The 18609-nt window shown below is 43.8% G+C and overlaps 1 protein-coding gene across 1 annotated transcript; it reads left to right on the forward strand.

The window, feature by feature from the left end:
* The first annotated feature begins 820 nt into the window (after positions 1-820).
* On the forward strand, positions 821-13881 carry fgf10a (fibroblast growth factor 10a). Its single transcript, XM_068752915.1, has 3 exons — positions 821-1238; positions 11457-11560; positions 13681-13881. Exons 1-3 carry the CDS (start codon positions 821-823, stop codon positions 13879-13881), a joined length of 723 nt encoding a protein of 240 aa, XP_068609016.1.
* The last annotated feature ends 4728 nt before the right edge of the window (positions 13882-18609 follow it).

Genomic DNA, 18609 nt, shown 5'->3' on the forward strand with positions numbered 1-18609 from the left:
GAGAGGGGAGAAAGACGAGAGCTGCTGGGCTCAGTTTCACACTCAAGGAACCTCAATCCAGCTCCAACAAAACGGGAGAAACAAAGAGGGAAAAGAAGAGAACAGTCCGGCTCCTCTGACTTTTTCTTGACCTATCTTGCTTGGATTTCTCTGGACATTTTTTTTTTACTTCCTGACTTTATTTATTCATTGTGTTCTGAGCGCTTTGATATCTTGAATCCAGAACTCGTCGGCCTGTCTGCCATCCACCTCACTGGACTGGACAAGATAAATGGTTTGGGACATGTGTGTGTGTGTGTGTGTGTGTGTGTGTGTGGGGAATGAACTGATCATTTAGAAGTGAGGATGTGTAGGTGTGCATTCACACTTTAAAAGGAGTTTCTGCGTGTGTGTGTGTGAGCAACTGAAAGCAAAAGGGCAGAGGTCTCGGGAGGAGAGGGTGGAGGTGGTGAGAGGTCTTTACGGGCGACCCCCCCCCCCCCCACACACACACACACTCGTTCCCACAGCAAGGTGATCTGAGTTATGGATGTTGATGCATTCCTGCTGCGCAGCTGAAGAATAAAGTGCTCAGGGGCTACAGCAGCACCGTCGCCCTCACCCTCACCCTACATCCTCTCACACAGTCAGATCCATCTTCACCCCATCCACTCTACAGATTATAAAAGCTACAGTCCCGGTGAGGTTGGGGGTCCCCAGAAGGAGGAGGTGTAGTTGTTCAGTCAGGGGGGAGTTCTCCCGCTCTCGTCCCCTCTCCCTGCACCCAGCTCAGCATGCCCCAGCCCCTGAGCACCTCCACAGCTCTCCCAGCTCCACTACCATGTGTAGATGGACAGTGACACAAGGTGCACCGGTCGCCTGGTTCTCCTCCTGCCGCTGCTGCAGACCTCCTTCCCTCCTCCTTTCCCTCACCTTTCTCCTCTTGCTCCTCCTGCTCGGACCCTCCGTGTCTTCATCGGACCATGACGCCCCAGGGGGGGACCCTCCGGACATCTTCAGCTCACAACCGCCACCTCCCTCTTGGTCACCCCCTCCGCTGCACGCATCCTCTGTCAGGTTGCCACGGGCGACTAACGTGTCATCGTCCTCCACGGTTGTCGGGCGCCACGTGCGGAGCAGCTACAACCATCTACAGGGAGATGTGCGTCGGAGGAAACTATTCTCCTACCAGAAGTTCTTCCTTCGCATCGACAAGAAAGGGAAAGTTAACGGAACCAAAATTGAGGACGATCCACACAGTGAGTGAACAGTTTTCTTTTTAAATGTGTTTTAACCATCCACCAGCCATCATTGTGCCGTGAGGTTTCACAGACTCAAATGTTTAGTAACATCAACTCCTGCTCCTTTTTCTGTCGTGCATTATAAAGCCTACAAAATCTGATTTTGACCTCATCCTGAAACGGTTCGGGTTACCGGTAGTCGTCTGAACCGAACTCCACCGGTTCCTTTAGGGCAACTTCAGATAGAGTAAGTGCACGGAAATTATTGCAATCTCAAAAATGAAAGCAAATGTGCACAAACGTAAGCCTATGGGGCAAAATGTGCTTGGAAAAGTGTGATTTAATATATATATATATATATATTTTTTAAAGATTTACTTTGAGCTTCTTAAAAACCAATCAACAAATAACAGTATCATCACATGCAAACCTTAATGATCCACAACCAATACACTTCTAAGAGTTCGAGTATATCTTGTATTTACACACATCTGGAAGTTCCCCCGGTGGACCACCGTCTCCTGGTCTCCGAATAGCTGCATTACCTGAGGACATATTGATAGGAGACCAGCCCGTCGCCCCCCACATCTACCTGCCCCAAAGCATTCCTGCTAAAGGACTGAATTAGATGGGCGATGTCCAAAACACAAGATTCTTCTTTAGTATTTTTTTTTAACTGGCATGTCTGTGAGAACGTAACCTTCGTAAATGGATTTTTATCTCTGCACATCTGAGCTAACACACACTCTTGAGCGCAGAGAGGCCAGCCCTTGCACATGGCCTCCACATGGCAAAGCCCACAATTAACCGGGCCAGGATCTTGGTGAACACGTGTGTGCTGAATGTGTCTGTGACACTCAGACACCAGCGCTCTGCCAGACATGGCCAAAGGAATTTCAATTGGTGTCTCGTCCCTGCGTCTCTTGCGCGCAGTTGCCTGACGCACGTGGGCACATGCTCTTTTTCACACATGTGCGCACAGCAATTGCAACCATTCGGAAGCAATGCGTCACGAACTATAGGGGTATAAGGTCGCGTCGTTAGAGCTCAGCAGCGCTTCCTGCATGTTTGTGGCTACTAATGGGGAATCATTTTCTAGAGAAGGAAAGAAAATCTTAAAAATATGAAGACTTGGCCACAGAATTCAGACTCTTTTTAAGTCACGTTTGCCTTGGCAGCATTTAGTGGACATTTCATCAACTGTTTATTGACCTGGTAGCAAGTACAGATGTTTAGCATAGCTCAGGTTAAAAGATGGTGGATGCAAATGAACTGTCCGTGATGAAACAATGACATCATAATGTGCATACGAGACCAACAGCTTCTGCAGCTATGTTGCCGCCTCCTGCTATTTTGTGCATGCTCTAAAGAGGAAAGTCTTTTAAAGTGAAATCAAACAGAACATCATTCCACTCCAATAACAGAGAACATGGATGTGGTGATATTCACTAGTTTGGGCCCTTCTGTTATTCTTTGATATGTCACTGACTATATTATTATTAATGTATGCAGAGCAGTTTAGCGCTAAGTGCTTCCTTCAAAGCTGCCCTCTTGGACAAATTAGTTATCTGACATGAGCTTCTAGTGCTCATTGAAAACACACGGCTCCTTACAGATAATGCAAAGCTAGCTTGCAAAATTCTTCCGAGTTTCTGTAATGTGTTAGAGGATGCTCAGATTTTGAACATCCACTCAGGTTTCGAACATCCGCTTTTTAGTTGGCAAATTCTCGAGGAAAGGATCAATTTAAAAATCTATTTACGGGGGGTAGTTGCTGCCGTTACTATGGTCGAGTAGCCTGGTAAAGTTCAGGAGGTCAGTTTGAAAATGAGCGTCATTAGATGGTGTCAGAGGTGATGAACAAGTTTCAGCGGTTGAGGCACTCCTCCGCATCAGAGTCCTCCCAATCATCATGTCAGAGCTGAGGGCGGCACTTGGTCCAGGGTGAGCGCGTGTGTTCACCGATGCATGTTGGCGTTTGTCTTCATGTGGTCGTGCACATCTCTGATTTCACGTCGTAAGGCCTCGATAACAGGGATGAGTATAGAAGAAAGTGCCGTTGGCACTCGAGCAAAAACGCCAGCCGCGATTCGTCCATCGTCTTTCACGTCGTTTTAAACAAAGCAATGACGCTAGTGTGCTCGCACTCAGGCCGCAGACGTGTGGTTGTGCATAGGTCAATTAATGTTGAATGATGCTACAGTTCCAACTGTAGCCACCCAGATTACTAAAGCCTCCACACACACACACACACACACACGCACACATGTAATGTCTGACTTTGTGAAGGTTTTCAATGTCCAGGGCAATTACACAAGTCCACCCTCTCTGGTTTGACCCCAACCCGCTGACCCAAGTCAGGAAGCTTCGTTAATGCAGAGGTCACCCACTGCATCGTTACAAGGAGCATGCAAATGTATTATTCTAAACTGACATCAAGTATTTATACGCACAAGACGAAAAAATATTTAAAAAATCATATTCATTCATATTTGCAGCTATAATCCAAAATTCACAATGAATTCACAATGTTCCGTCTCTTCTACATACATGCAAGATGGAAGGCAAACACAAATTTAACAAGTGCTTGTCTTTCATTAGTATTTTCAACATCTTCTTGAAATTAGTCCCGCTCCTTTTCGTTCTCGTTTCCCACTGCGCCTGTCTCCTCGCTCCCTGCCTGACAAGCATTTAGTGTTCTCATGGGAAAAGGTAAGAGTGTGGCCTATTAAAGAGAGTTACGAGGAGGTGCTGGATATACCGGGGGTTAGTGTCAGTGTTGCTTTTCATTCAAAGTTACTTTGACATCTTCATGGACTCCTCTCTCCAGCAGCCATAAATCCCCGGGGTGTGCGAACATCGCAGCGTGAGCTTGTTGAGGAAAAACTGAAGCGATCATCGAGTACTCCTCAAGCTTCCTAGAGAGAACACCGACAATTAGATTCAGCTGTCGTCTGAAAACATACAATAAACATATAGCGCTGACGCATTTTCATAGCGCTTTTCTCACAGTCATGATTTGTATTAAACGGCTCTGATGCAAGACCCATTTACTGAAAGGAACCAAACTGGCATCATATTGTCATCTTAAGTTTCTAATCGCTCACGGAAAGCTTTAAATTATACATTTGTAAATTGTTTCATTGAAGCTGAAACCAAGTCAAAGCATTGATATTTATTATATCTATATATATCTTATATCCTGTAATCTTTGATGTCTCGGATGAAGTATTCAAGTGTTTTGTGGTCGATAATTGTGGCGAGACCAACGTGGTGCACGGCAGCGCATGCAGACGTTTGGGATTCCCTCGTCTTTAATAAGCCGCTTTATGTTTTGTCACCAGGAAGGCACGAATCGTAAAGCATTCAGTAAGTGAACACATTGGTGAAAACTCAGAGCAGTCCTCTTTATTCTAAACTTGTCGGCTTTTGATAGATATTACTTCCAATTTTCACAGCTTCCGCAGAGTCAAAATTCCGTGACGCCGTATGAAGAGACTTCGGAATATGTATCATCAGGATTTTCCAGATGCTGTTGCCTGCCACCTATCAATACCGTTATTGACACTTCCTCGCCCTTATTTGATCCAAAAATGAAGACATAACGTGAAATGTTACTACTGATTGTTGCGACGGCTCTTGTCATTCTCCTACAGTGGAAAACCATCAATGATGCAACATTAACAGCCTGGTTCTCAGGAAATCTCACACACAGTCCAAACCACAAAGTTCCCAGAGCTTTGAATACAAGTGAGTTTTAACCAACTTGGCTGCATTCGGCTGAGGAGCTGCAGAGTTCACCATACCAGGAATTCTCCTCCTGCTTCAAAGGGCAGAATTCATGACTGGGTATATGCCCAAAACCATGCCTGCGTATAATAATGGCTACACATGACAGCGTCTTTTTGTAAACAATTAATTTGTGGTCACTGTTAGCATGGCTTTGCATTCATGCAAACAGTGACCACCGGTCTCTGCCTATAGGAAGAATATTTATGCACTATTTAAGTGCTGTTTTTCTACTTCTAATGGGTCAGTGTTTTTGCCAAGTGTCTCCCAGGACAACGACAGGAACTTCCTCATTTTTCCATCACTGTTTACATATTTTCCATCATCCGCGCCTGATATTTTGCCATCGATTTACTCCCCTGTCCATTAAAGTGTCAGCTACAACAGGGTTGGACTAAGAGCCAGTTGGACTAAGTGCCTCCAAACATCAAGACTCAATTACCGTCGTCGTAGCTTGTTGAAGCTGGTATGTAGTTGGCAAATCTGGAAGATGATCAAACACGCACTATTAACTTATCTAAAGGTTCCGAAAATGTTTGATCCATCTGGTCGTACTCCGGTATTCCCGTAGAGCCCTCAGAGCCCAGGTTATCAATATGAAGAGGCATGCACCATGTGAATGGCTGCCCATCCAACTCCATGCTGGCTGATCTGGAGCACCTGGAGCATTGTAGCACTTGCAGCTTTATCAGGAAGACGTTTAGTCTCCGTGGCTCAAAGCCCAAAGCTTACATCATCACAGCGACGTTGGAGCCAGCGCTTCTCTGTGGCAAAATGTGGAACAGAAAAAATACGTCTGTTTAGTTTAACCACTTCACCTGCAGCATACTTAAAAAGCTCTTCTGGGTTTTCTGTTCCAGTTCGTTAAGTTCATTCCAAGATGTCGCATTATGATGCAACGTGTGCTTGTTGCATCAGAAAACAAATCGACTGTCTCCACTTGCATAATTCAATGCTTAAGATGCAGATGCAGGTTTCAAGTTTCTTTTTAATAAACTGGAGTCATGAGGAGATTTATTTATTCACTTTTTGTTCCGTGTTCCAAGTTCTCCAAGGAATAGCATTTCCTTCATTCTATATAACCGCAAATATCTGTCTAATCATTAGTTGCAGCTTACGTCCTGTAAAAACATCTGCTGGTTTTTGTTTGCTTTTTAATTATCATACCAGCGACTAAGATGAAGTCTGATACTGAATGTGTCATTTGGGGGTGTGGTGCATGTGAACAGGCGGAATCCATGGCCAGTAAAGCAGTGGGAGGCTTGGAACAGCATCTGTGACAGATAACATCCAGGGCTGCTGCCATGCAGACACCACGTGCTTCAAGGAAAGCCCCCCCCCCCAATCGACTGTGCACACATACGCACACACCTCACTTTACTGCCCCCCCCCCCCCCCACACACACACACACACAGTGCATGAAAGTGAGGCTCTTAATGGAGTCATCAAAGGTAGAGCTCAGAGTTGAGTCCAGAGAAGCATCTGGACAGCCTGGTCGTTTGAACAGAGAAGCCAGGAATGTCAGCTCATTACCCTGTGTGTGTGTGTGTGTGTGTGTGTGTACAATATGTGCAAGAACATAAATGCCAGTAACAATGAAATTGAGACATTAACATGCAGAAACTGCACACTAATTTTACGTGTTAATGAATTTTGTGGTGTAAAACATCACATTTCCGAGGTTCAAAGTCGGCGCCAGCAGCTCAAACCACAACAGTTAGAGAACTTTACACTGGCAGCGAACTGTGAATGGAATATGTGCGAAATGCAGACAAACGTGACAGCACTTGGCCTGAAAAACAACGTTTGCCATGTCAGGCCTCTGAAATGTTTTGACAGAAACTGGCATTTTTGGCACTTTATCGTGTTACAAAGAAAACTGGGAAAAATAATCACAGTTGTTCTTTTTTTGTTTTGTTTCCTACTTCAGTGAAATTACCATCAACATCACCGTGATTATTTTTTGGATTCCTCCCACTTGTTTTTTAAACATGTGTGACGTAACCCGCTGTAGTCTCGCTGCACAAAGTGAAGTGATCTCAAATGATGCAGCGCAGATGGAAAAGTTAACACTATCTGTTGGCCGGTCCTCAGGGATTTTTAAGTGAGGTTTTCATTTGAATGATCCAATTTCTGTTCAATTCTTTCAGATCATCTGTATTTATTTTACTTCTCATACTTCAGTTGTGAAATTGCATACAGCTTTAACAATCTGTGGTTTTGGGCTGTTTCTGTCCAATAGGAGACATTGATGTGTGAGTCTTCCTGTCAAGGAAGGAGAGGAAATCATTATGGAAGCAGGAATTAGATGAATAACACAGAGTGAAGATGAAAGAGAATGATCAGAAATGTGATGTGATGTGAGCAGATATTAGTGCTGCGTGTCACTGATGTGAGGCAAACGCACTAACAACTACACCACTGTGCTGCCAAACCAAAACATAATTTTTCCAAAATTTCAAATGGCACCTCAGAACAAATTGAAATGGCAACAACAACAACAACAAAACGTGCCACATCAACTTTCACTGGAAGATTTTTTTAGATACGCTCTGGAAACGAAACATGACGGAGGGACGTGATGGACAGAGGGGACATCCAGTACTCTCTGTACACCCTCCTCACTTTGTTTTGGTATTATGTTAGGCACAAAAATGCATTTGAAAAATCAGAAACAGGCCTCAGTTTTCTAAACTTCAGTCTAAACTGTTGGCAGGACAGGCACTGATGTGGCTGCTCGCTGCTGGATGCGTCCACATCAGCCTAAACCGCTACCTCAGCCTGCTTTTAAACAAATCCTCTACAGCAGCTTCTACTCTGGTCCAACATCTTCACCAACGCTCACCAAGCCAAGTGCACAAACAAGAAGTGTGTGTTGGAACTCCAAGAACAAATAATACAAAGGAAGTAGTTCAAGTCTGCTGAAACCGCAGGTTTCTGCAGTGGCCAAGACGACTTGTTTGCATGTTTGTACCAATATGGCAATTACAGCTGAATGGTTTCATATTTTCTACTGCTATCTGATTCAAGCACATCTGCAGTCTTTGTTTCCTCATTTTGAATTCCTCCATTCCTTTGTACCCTTTATGTTTTTCATGTTAAAGTGGACTTTCTTGCCTTTGGAGGCATGGCTGTAAGCTGTCACAGTGCATATAAGACATCAGTCACTCTGCTGCCATCATTTCAAAGACAAAATGATCTTATTATTATTCAGGCCTCAATTGAAATAAATCAGTCACTTTTGCTTATTGAAAAATGTGTTTCTTGGACATCAGACTTCTCTGCTGAAAAAGCGCAGGGGTTGAGTTGAATTTCAGGATAATGATGGAATAAAGGAGCCAAGCTGTTTCTGCTTTTCTCACTCTTCAAGATGCGTTCAAGATACAAACTCGTCTGGAAGAGAAAATGTTTCACCATACAGGGAACAATCTGCCGTCCACGCACCCACAAACACCTTTGTTAATGTGCATGAGTCCAATTGCGTGTTTGGATTGTTTGGTGATTGTATGCTCAAATCTGTCTGAAGAGAGTATTTGATTAATCTTTTACACTTTTTTATTATTATTTCATTTTACATTTCTGTTGATACCAATTAACAGATTATCTAAACTGATGGGATTACAGACATTGTTTTTTCTGAATACATGAGGACAGAAACGCATCCAATTTTCATTTTTAAAATGAAGATTTCCATTCAAATGTTTGAATTTACCAATGAGTGTAGGCGTGTTTATGAACTGGTAAATGAGCACGCTCCTTCTGTTGGAGGGCCAGGTTGTGCTTGTTTGTGCTCGCAGCTCCATCTTGTTACAAGTTTTGCCTTGTTTTTATGAATGGCGTGGTGTTGGCCTGTTTTACAGGCGTCTGCCCTTGGCAATATCTTTTAAAAAGAAATGTTGCGAGCAGATGATGTCCATGCCTTTCACATTTCCTTTTCTTGTCATAAAACTGCTTTTCCTCGACATGTTAGAAATGAATTCATAATTGAAAAGTTGGCCTGAGGGGCGCGGGAGAACAAGACAAAAGACACCAGTTGTTGCAGATGGAAGTGTTGAATGAGGAAGATTAAAGCCAAACACCAGGATCTGAACCATTTGTGCATCTGCGTGTCTGTTCATCACAATGACCTGATGTACGGGGGGTCGCGCCGTGAACAGCTGCTGCCTTCAGCTGAAGCCTGGCCTTTCAAGTCGCTGGGAGGCAGACTGCTTTGGTAAAAGGACCAATAAAGAGGTCTACACTTTGGTTTTTGACAAACCACATCAAACAAGAGCAGGAAAAAAAGCGTTTGAACAGGTGGACTGGCCCTTAGCGCAGCACACAGAGATCTTGTGTCAGCTGTGGAGCAGCGAGACCACTTTGACCTAAATAGAGCTTTTGCTGTACATGTTGTGTGTGAATATTGAACAGAGAATCAAAAACAGAGAGTCTCCTTGCTATTCTGTAATGAGAAACTACAATGAGATAAATGAGTGATGAAAGATAAAATAATACATACAAGGGTTCAGAGTGAGGATTTATGGCTGTAACACACAGCTCCACGATGGTTCATCTCCCTGACCATCAGGTAGTCGAATCAAGGCGGCGGGACGACGCACATCTCTGAGGAGGGATGAGGTCGACAAAGGCAGATATTTAAATGAGATCTAAAGTGCAGCAAACAACGCCAGAGTCATCTGTTGCCTTCCTCTCATCCAAACATTTATCAGGATTTGCTTTGATTATGAATTCAAATACCAATTCTCGATTGAAGTTTGAAGCTCTGCCCATCGTTAAGCCACACACTTTAATAATTGCATAATTGTTTAATTGATTCTCTGATTATAGGAAAACGTAGACAGATGAAATCGGGTTTTTTTTGGCAATCAGAGACGGCAGACCTCAAAGGAATGGGTGCATTAATCTGAAAGCAGCACAGGGCTGCTACAGCCTGTTAGCCCCCACCTGTTTTAACGTGTTGGTGTGATCCCTATAATAACATTCTATTGGCTATGCGTCCACGCAACGTTTAGCCAGCGCATGGCGTGTCTGTGGAAAAGTGAGAAGTGAGAAAGGAAAAGAAGTAGAGGAGTAAAAATGCTGACTAATGCTTCTTCACAAGCAAAGGACGCTGTCGCATCGTGTCATATCCCAACTGACATGTTGATTCTGAAGTGAATCACGCTCTGCAGGAAAGCTGGGGGTTTGTATGCATGGGATAATCCGTGGGAATAAAGCCCTCCCTCTGTCTGCAAGGTGTAGGTCTGTCCAGTAGAACAACCAACAGCTCATGAAGAAGTCCAGTCAGCGCTGATGAAACGCCAGACGATCTCAAAAATGACACAAAAGAAAGATTCAAGGAAATGTCTGTTGAATTAATCGTGGTCCTACGCCGTTAAGTGAGGACCATCTTCTGTATTCAATGTTTATATTGGACTAAGGAGCGATAGATCTGCTGCTGGCATGGCTGGCGAACGGGAAAAACATTTTCAACAGAATGCTTACAGTATGTGGTGGATTGTGAACGAGTGAAAGTTGGCCCGGGCTGAAGTTGGAGTCCTGGCCTGGATGACCCCAGTCCGCCCCGGCAGGGAGCTGTCTATAAAACATGACTCAAACAGGAAGCTAATTACTGACACAATGACAATAAGAGACTGCCAGAGACGGTCTAGGCTCTTCCTAGAATCAGGCTCCACTTCCTACTGGCCCCTCCGACTAATCCTCTCAAACCCTTGATGGTTTTATGGCTTGGTGTAACTGACTTCAGGATGAGAGAACGAAAGAGCTGGCGACCACAGCTTTAACCAGTAAATGAGTCAGGCTTGAAAACTGATACAGACGCCTTGACCTCTTGCCAGTCTGGCAGCCGCCGAGAATGTCTCCGTCCCGTGCGTGTGCTCGACTGCCTGCCTGCGCTCCCCTGGTCAGAAAAGCAAACACAGAGTGGAGAAATGTTTTTTTCCTGGCTTACACCTCAGTCCCAGAGCATGCAACCCACAAGTTAGCGAGCAAAATGAACAGGGGGGGGGGGGCAAGAAGCTGGTCTGAGGTCTGCCTGTGACATTCTGAGGACGCAAGACTGGGGCTCACTTGTGCAAGAGAAGCTGAGTTGATTTAAATGTATCTTGCAGTTAAATGTAAGACGTTTTGCATAATTAAAAGAATACTGATACATTTTAAACGACTTCTTGTACAGTAAATGGATACGTTTGATCTCTACAACAGTTACACTCATCAAACGGCCCTAAATTATTGAAATGAGCAGAAAGTGCTTTTTGATAGACTCATTTGCTTAATGCTGGTTTGCAGTCGCTTGTCTTTAGGTTTTAAACCGGTATGGTCGAACAAACAAGCAACTGCAAGATGTCACCTTTGCAACTTTTTTGCTGACGCCAGCGTGCGTCATTTAATACTCAAATACTGTCTCGACTTGTGACACGTTTGTCTCCCTGTCCTCGCTGCATCAGGTATTCTGGAGATCAAGTCGGTGGACGTGGGGGTGGTGGCCATCAGGGGCGTCAGCAGCAACTACTACCTGGCAATCAGCAGGAGGGGGGAGCTTTATGGAGCGGTGAGTAGCGGTTTCATCGTTTGAATTCTGTTTTTTAATATTGCACACTTGTTTCATGATGATTTGGTTTTATTAGCATTGCTGTGCAAAAGATATTTTGCTCTACCTAAACGGTTGACTCTGAGTTTCCTTTGAATGCTTCTTGCAACAAAGGACAAAGCTGCAAAGCTCTCTCTGTTCCAGAAATAAGAACCACCGTTCAGTCAATGCAAGCGCTCCTCCTCTCTACCCACCATCAGCTCTCTGCTCCATTCAGAAACAGGAAATACAATCCTTTGGTTCCTCTATTCAGCTCCGGGTCCCTCTCGGTAGTGCGCCGCCTGCTTCATCTGTTTTCTCTTTCTCTTTCTTCTTCTCATTCTCTCCCTCCTCCTTTGCCTTTCTGTCTCACTCTGAAAGGCCCGACTTTCAGCGTGTCTCTCTGGAGCCACACCGCAGATGAAATGACACACGGTAGAAAAAGAAAGAGAGGCATTCTGTTGCATGGCCTGAAACTGAATTCCCATGACGTCTTCTGCCCGGTGCAACACAAGCTGTAGCTGGCATTCGATTACACTTGATGGGGTTCAAACAGTAACTTCTTTATCCGGTGGTAATGAAATGGAATCATTGTCACCACCGGATAAATACATGTAAATGACACAAAATATGATGCTGGCTAGGAGGATTTAGCCTGATTGCATTCAGTGTCAAATCCTCAGAGAAAAGAAGGAAGTTTGTTTAACACAAGTAAAATACGTGCTGGGGGGGTGGGGGGGAGGGAGGGAATTATTACGTCTATATTTAAAGTACAGATTTGCTTTTGCAACGTGATTGCAATTTCATTTTACTTGTGAGGTATTCAGAGCATGCTTGTGGTGCAGTCATACAAAGCACCGAGCTGCAAGTGTCTGTAAAATATTCTCTTTCTGCTTTGGGAACATGGAGTTTTACTTCTGGAATCAATCTGAACAGCTGTATCCAGAAACAGAGGGAGCGAGAAAGAAAGAGAAAGAAAGAGATTGCGAGCATGTGTGTGTGTGTGTGTGCGTGTGTGTGTGTAAATCTGTCTGAGTTTGGGGCAAATACATTTTTGCTTGTGAATATCAACCACATCTAGTGGACTGGCTGCTTAGGCGACGTAAGCCTTGAGCACAAGGGCATCTTCCAGCCAACTGACAAACGTTAATCTCTCAGATCATCTTCTCTTTTTTTTACCAGTGGGTGGTCACATGCTAACCTCTGTGCCCCCCCCCCCCCCCCCCCCCCCCCACCGTCTCCTGCAAACACTCCCCCTACGGCCGTGCAATCAAATAACGCACAAACAACATCTTCAACTATTTTAGTTTCATGTCCAGCTTTTTTTTTTCTTCCTTTTTTGCAAATGACCCTGATTACAGTGTGGGGTTCATTTAGGGGCAATGGCTTTCCAATTTTTTTTTCAAGGATGTTGGCCAATTAGAATGTCAACATGTTGCTGGATTCATAGCCTGAAAGCAAGAACAGTTTGAAGGGCCAAACAGCCCCTTTTAATTAAATACAACCTCCGACCGTTAACATAGCCTAGTAAAGCTATCTATATATCATAATAACCATAGCCATTGGGCATTCAAATGAAATATCATTCACGTAGTATAAACACATGTTTTCCATGATTGAAAAAAAATGAGCGTTTGAAACAAAGTTAAGGATCCACCTCTGGTCTGTATGTCCGAGTGCCCAGAGATAACAAACGTAGATAAATGATCTCCCAAATGAAAGTGGTCGTCACTGCTGATGAGCAGGCGGCCAATGCATTAAAGTAAGAATGAAAGCTTGCTAATTGCTTTTAGCCGAAAGATGGTTTCAGATTGCTGTAAATATACTGTCATAGAGGTGAAAGTACAGTCCTCCCTCGTTTCTCAAGGGTGTCATGTTCCAGGTCAAAATCCGCGAAGTTGCGACACCATATTTATTTTATTATGCACGTGTATTATGTTTTTCAATAAAATAATGAAAATAATGGAGATTTAAAGGTTTGTACATACTGCCGAATCCCGCGATACAACGAGGGACGATTGTATTTATCTTCTTTACTCTCATCTTCACACCCTGATTTATTTCTGAATAAGTGATGTTTGCTCCTCATCTCCCTCCTGCAGAGGGACTACGGTCCCGACTGTCGTCTGATCGAGCGCATCGAGGAGAACAAGTACAACACCTACGCTTCAGCAGAGTGGCGCAACAAGAAGAAGCACATGTTTGTGGGACTGAACGCCAATGGCAAGCCAATGAGGGGGAGGAAGACACGGAGGAAAAACACAGCCACTCACTTCCTGCCCATCGTGGTGCACCCGCGGTGATCGGACGCATCGGCCAGGACGGAGCCCTGCAGACCGCAGGGGGTCAGACTGATGTTACAACAAGGGCTACATTTGACAGATCTGAATCAGGTCTGCATGATGCACTGAGGAGGACAAGAGCGGAAACCCATGGACATATTATCTCTTTTGGACAAAGACATTTCTATTTTTAAAGAAAGAAATAAGATATATTGCTAAACAAGGTATATATTATTTTCAGTTTTAAGTTATCAAGAACATTGGCACAGTAGAAAATGAAAGGAAAAAAATTTAAACAAATGACTTCTGTGCCAAAATACAATCAGTAACTAAAGTTTCTAGATTTGTGTACATTAGGAAAGAAAAACAAATGACAGAAGATGCAAGAGAAGAAAACAGAGGGAGAAAATACGTGTGTTCAAAAAAGAGAAAAAGACAAAACGAAGGAGATAAAATAGAAGCACAAACAAAACAGCAAGTCTAACATTATAATATTCTGTCATGTTTCTTTTCTTTAAATTTATTTATTTTGTGGAAATATTTAACAAAAACCAACAAAACACAAGAAAGGACAAATTATTGTCTTTTTTTTTTACCATTTATGCTTCTCTTTTTGAATACTAATCATTTAAACCTAAATAAATATAAATATATATATAAATTTGTCTTTATGTTGTTTGCCTTTGAATCCTTTCATATATTTCACTGTTCCATTAACGGTTTTTCATATTGTAAATACACAGCAAAGAGATAAAAAAAATAAAATGAATATATGAATGAAACGATGAAAGGGTCTCCAATAGTTGACGCAGGTAACGGATTCACTGCATTCTCATTCTCTTTTTTTCCGACCTTGCAAATGGCTGGATCTAAGAGTTAGAAGGAAAAAGAGTGTGATGCTAAAGAACATGAGATTAGATGAGCGATTATTATGACGCTGCTGAGTCGCCCCCATGTTAAATTACTGTAAGTAGATTATGCTGCGTTATGATTCTGTAAATGAGGAGTAGAAAGAGACAATCGGGAGAGATCGTGGGTGAAGCTGCAGAAACTGTAGGACGCTCGATTCGCTCACTCGCTTTCCGGTATCCCGTTGTAACGTCGAACATTCGCAACTCGCATAGGTCATAAGTCACTGGTTAAATAAATCCGGCTCATGGTCTTCATTGGTGTCTTAATTTCCTGAATTGAGCGAACGTACTTATTGATTGAAGGATCAAGAGTCACTTTTCAGGCTCAAATAAAAAAAAAAAAAAAGAAAATTTTGAAAACATCTTTATGTATGAAATCAGTGTAAATAATGTGAGTAAAGAATCTGTAAGCGATTAGACTTTGACAACAACAAAGACACGACACACACACGTACACACAGAGAGGTGTGCGTCTCAGTGTGGTCCAGCAGCTGGGGAACGCCTCCTCCTTGACCTTACTTGTCTGAAACCTGTTGCTGCGCTCCCTCCACCCCCGAGACAGAAAGACACATGGCGCAGGGCATGTGGTGTAACATAAATATCACTCCCTTGTTTATCACCTGATTTTAATTAACTATGATGTCATGTTTGCTTTATTCTCCTTATGCTCTCCCTCTCATCCACTTAAGTTCCTTCTCTACGTCGCTGCCCAGTCCTGCGCTGCGTTCACTTCACGTTTTTTTTCCATTGTTGTTCGAAACTTTTGTCATCTCTTGGTAAAGTCCAGATAATATCGAGCAATTAGTGGGATCAGACCACGAGAAAGGTTAGGACACACACACACACACACACACACACCTACACACACACACACGTACACTTCCTCCGCCCAGGGCAGCAGCAGTTGTAATTAGTTCACTCCATCCATCACTTTCAACTCTCTGCAGTCTGTTTCCCTCTTTCTCCTTCTCTGTCTGAGTGTGATGGAATCCACCGGAGTCGGTCCATCCTGCCGTGTTTACGCTAAAAAGGGTCTAGATCCTCTTTTGGTGTGCAGGAATCTTCAGCGCCAAACACTCATGTCAAAACGTGAGTAAGTATGATGCATCAGAGGGCGATTCGAATTTCCTTTTATCCTCCTAGGGCATCTAGCCCTTTGTTTATATGATTACTTGGGTGTTCTCTAAACGACATATCAAGAACAATTACTTTGAAATGTGTTCAAGACACTGATCCCCCCGCTTGTCGTCCTCCCCCACCCTTCTCCCTCCCTCATAAAGTTCAAGGGCTGGCATTCCTAAGCTAAGATGTCTTTATTATTTGGTGGTACAACTCTTACATATTATGCAAAAAAAGCACCATTGAAGTCCTTATTAGAACACGCAGATCCGGACTTTCACATTTAAGGCCGCATCATCCATTTGAGGTCAAGTGTGCATGTGTGTCATGTTGACCTCTTTGCAATAGCTCGATCTCTTTTCATTGCAACTTTAAAATCACTTAACGCGTTCTTGCATCGACCCATAATCCTTAACAAGGTCCGGCTTTGAAAGCAGGGCGTTTATCCAAGACAGATGTTCCATGCAGATTATTAGCCCCGGTGACATACGAGTTCGTCTGTTCGGTGGCACCAAGCCATGCATCATTTCTCCCGTTCCTACGGTGCTCCCAACATGCTTCTACAAACTGTTAGCCAATGTTGTCTTTGAGTGTTGTGCTTGGGTATGCATGGCTAGGGCTCGGTTTGTTGAGGCATGCGGTGAGGCTCGGTATGCGGTTTCTGTTTTGACTACATTGGAACTATTGGACCTGTGTCGGACCTCAAATGAAACGTACACCATCGGCTTCACACATTCACAGCTCCTCTGTTTGCTAAGAGAGTCTTGTGGCCGTGCGACCCGACCGCAGCAGCAGCTGTGAATATTTTATATCCTGGAGAGGGAGAGAGAGAGAGAGAGAGAGAGAGTTTGAATTGCAGGAAGAAGTGTGGGTTTGCAGAAGAGGTGAATAACTCAAAGAACCACAGTCCTGGGGGCATTTACCGGGGTGGGGGTGGGGGGGGGGGGGGGGGCTTCGCTGAGAGGGCAGCAGCTTGGATGGGATGCCAAAGTGTGAATGGTGGGGGGTGAGTGGTGGAGAGGAAGAACGGGTGATGAGGCGATTAAAGGGGTTGCCACAAATTCTGGAGACGGAGGGTGGGGGGTGGGGATGGCTTGAAGGGGTATTTGCAGAGGTAAAGAGGGTGGATTGGGGGGGGGGGGGGCATGACTGCATATGAAGAAGGGAAGACATGACAGCTCTGCAATAATGAAGACACGCTATCGCGAGTGCTGCCTGTCGGGTGGTTGCAATAATGATGATGATGAACCCCGTCAACTTCAGCGGATCAGACGTGAGCCAAATTAAAACATCATTCCACGAAATAGACGCCAGTCTCTCGGATGGGTTTGGATTTCATTATTTCCACCAAGGAGATTACACTTTGCAGATGCGTTTTCAGGATGACTAAAAATGTTGGGAACAGTTTCTAATGATAAAGAAGCTGGTCACACCTACATACACCTTCATTGTTAACCAATCATCGTTATGCTGGTATTTTAAAAGCAATTCTCTCTACGTTTCTTGTCGTTTCATGCTGATATTTTACATGCCATCCAGATCACCGACTAGTCATTGCAGATTCCTCATTCCAGAGAGAGAAGAAACGCATGACTATTTAGAACCCACTCGGCTCGCTTTGTGTTGTTATTACAATAGTAGTATCATGTACTTTTACATGATGGAAACTATTGTCTCTGCAATTTCCCTCAAGATAACTTCAAGATCATTCACAATCTAAAATTGCAAGCACAGAAAACACAAAATCATTTTATCTATTTATCTATAGCCTTTCTTTTCTGCTTGGATTAATTTTCTCTTTTTCTTAGCGTTTTTCTTAGGCAGTCTGAAATACCTTGAAGTTTAAATATAGAAAAAAGGATCAGGTCCCCTCGATGGTGAATGTGATTTCACACACACACACACACACACACACACACCAAGTAGCTCACCCCCTGGGTCCCCCTGGACATAAACATACCCGGCTCTGCATTTTAAGCCGTCCTCTGTGTTCTGGGTCAGGGGAGACCCGTACCTGGAGTACAGCCTCCATCTTCACATCCCCTGAGGGCTTCAAGTTTCCTGCAACAGGTGGCTCAAACATTTGCTTTGGCCTGTACTGAGGTGAGGTCTCTGTTTATCGATTTGGAAATGGAGATGGAGAATTTTGGGGGGAAGGGGTGGGAGGGAACGAAAGAAAAAAACCCTGATAAAGTTAAACCGTGCGAGCAGGACAGATAAATATTTTTTGAAGACTCTCTCCGACACAAATGTGAGTCAACGACGTAGAATGCATTTCACTTGAATGTGTTTGCTACTCAGAGATAAAAACAAGAATGTAAACATGCATTTTGTATTAATAATTTAGTGAAGCTTTTGATAAACCTATGAAACACTTTCCAGGGTCCGAGCCAGAGCAAAATAAAACTACTTTTTTTTTTTTGGTTCTTCTCATTCCCGACACACTTGATTCTTCTCCTCTCTCTGCTCTACCTCTCTTTCCCTTACCTTTCCTCCCCCCACCATCCCCGATCCCCCTACTCTCCAGAGAAATATGCCTGCAGTCTTTATTAAAATATATTTGTTGTTTATATTGGCCTTCACTCCTCCAGCTCCACTGGCGTGATTTAGCATAAGACCGAGGGTCGCTGGAAGCAGCGATGGCAGCAGAAACGCTCTATTAGTCCTTGATCACCGGCTGCCTGACAGCAGAGTCAACATGCAGGGCATTAGGGCCTGA

The sequence above is a fragment of the Brachionichthys hirsutus genome, chromosome 19, assembly GCF_040956055.1.
Source record: "Brachionichthys hirsutus isolate HB-005 chromosome 19, CSIRO-AGI_Bhir_v1, whole genome shotgun sequence".
Lineage (NCBI taxonomy): Eukaryota > Metazoa > Chordata > Actinopteri > Lophiiformes > Brachionichthyidae > Brachionichthys > Brachionichthys hirsutus.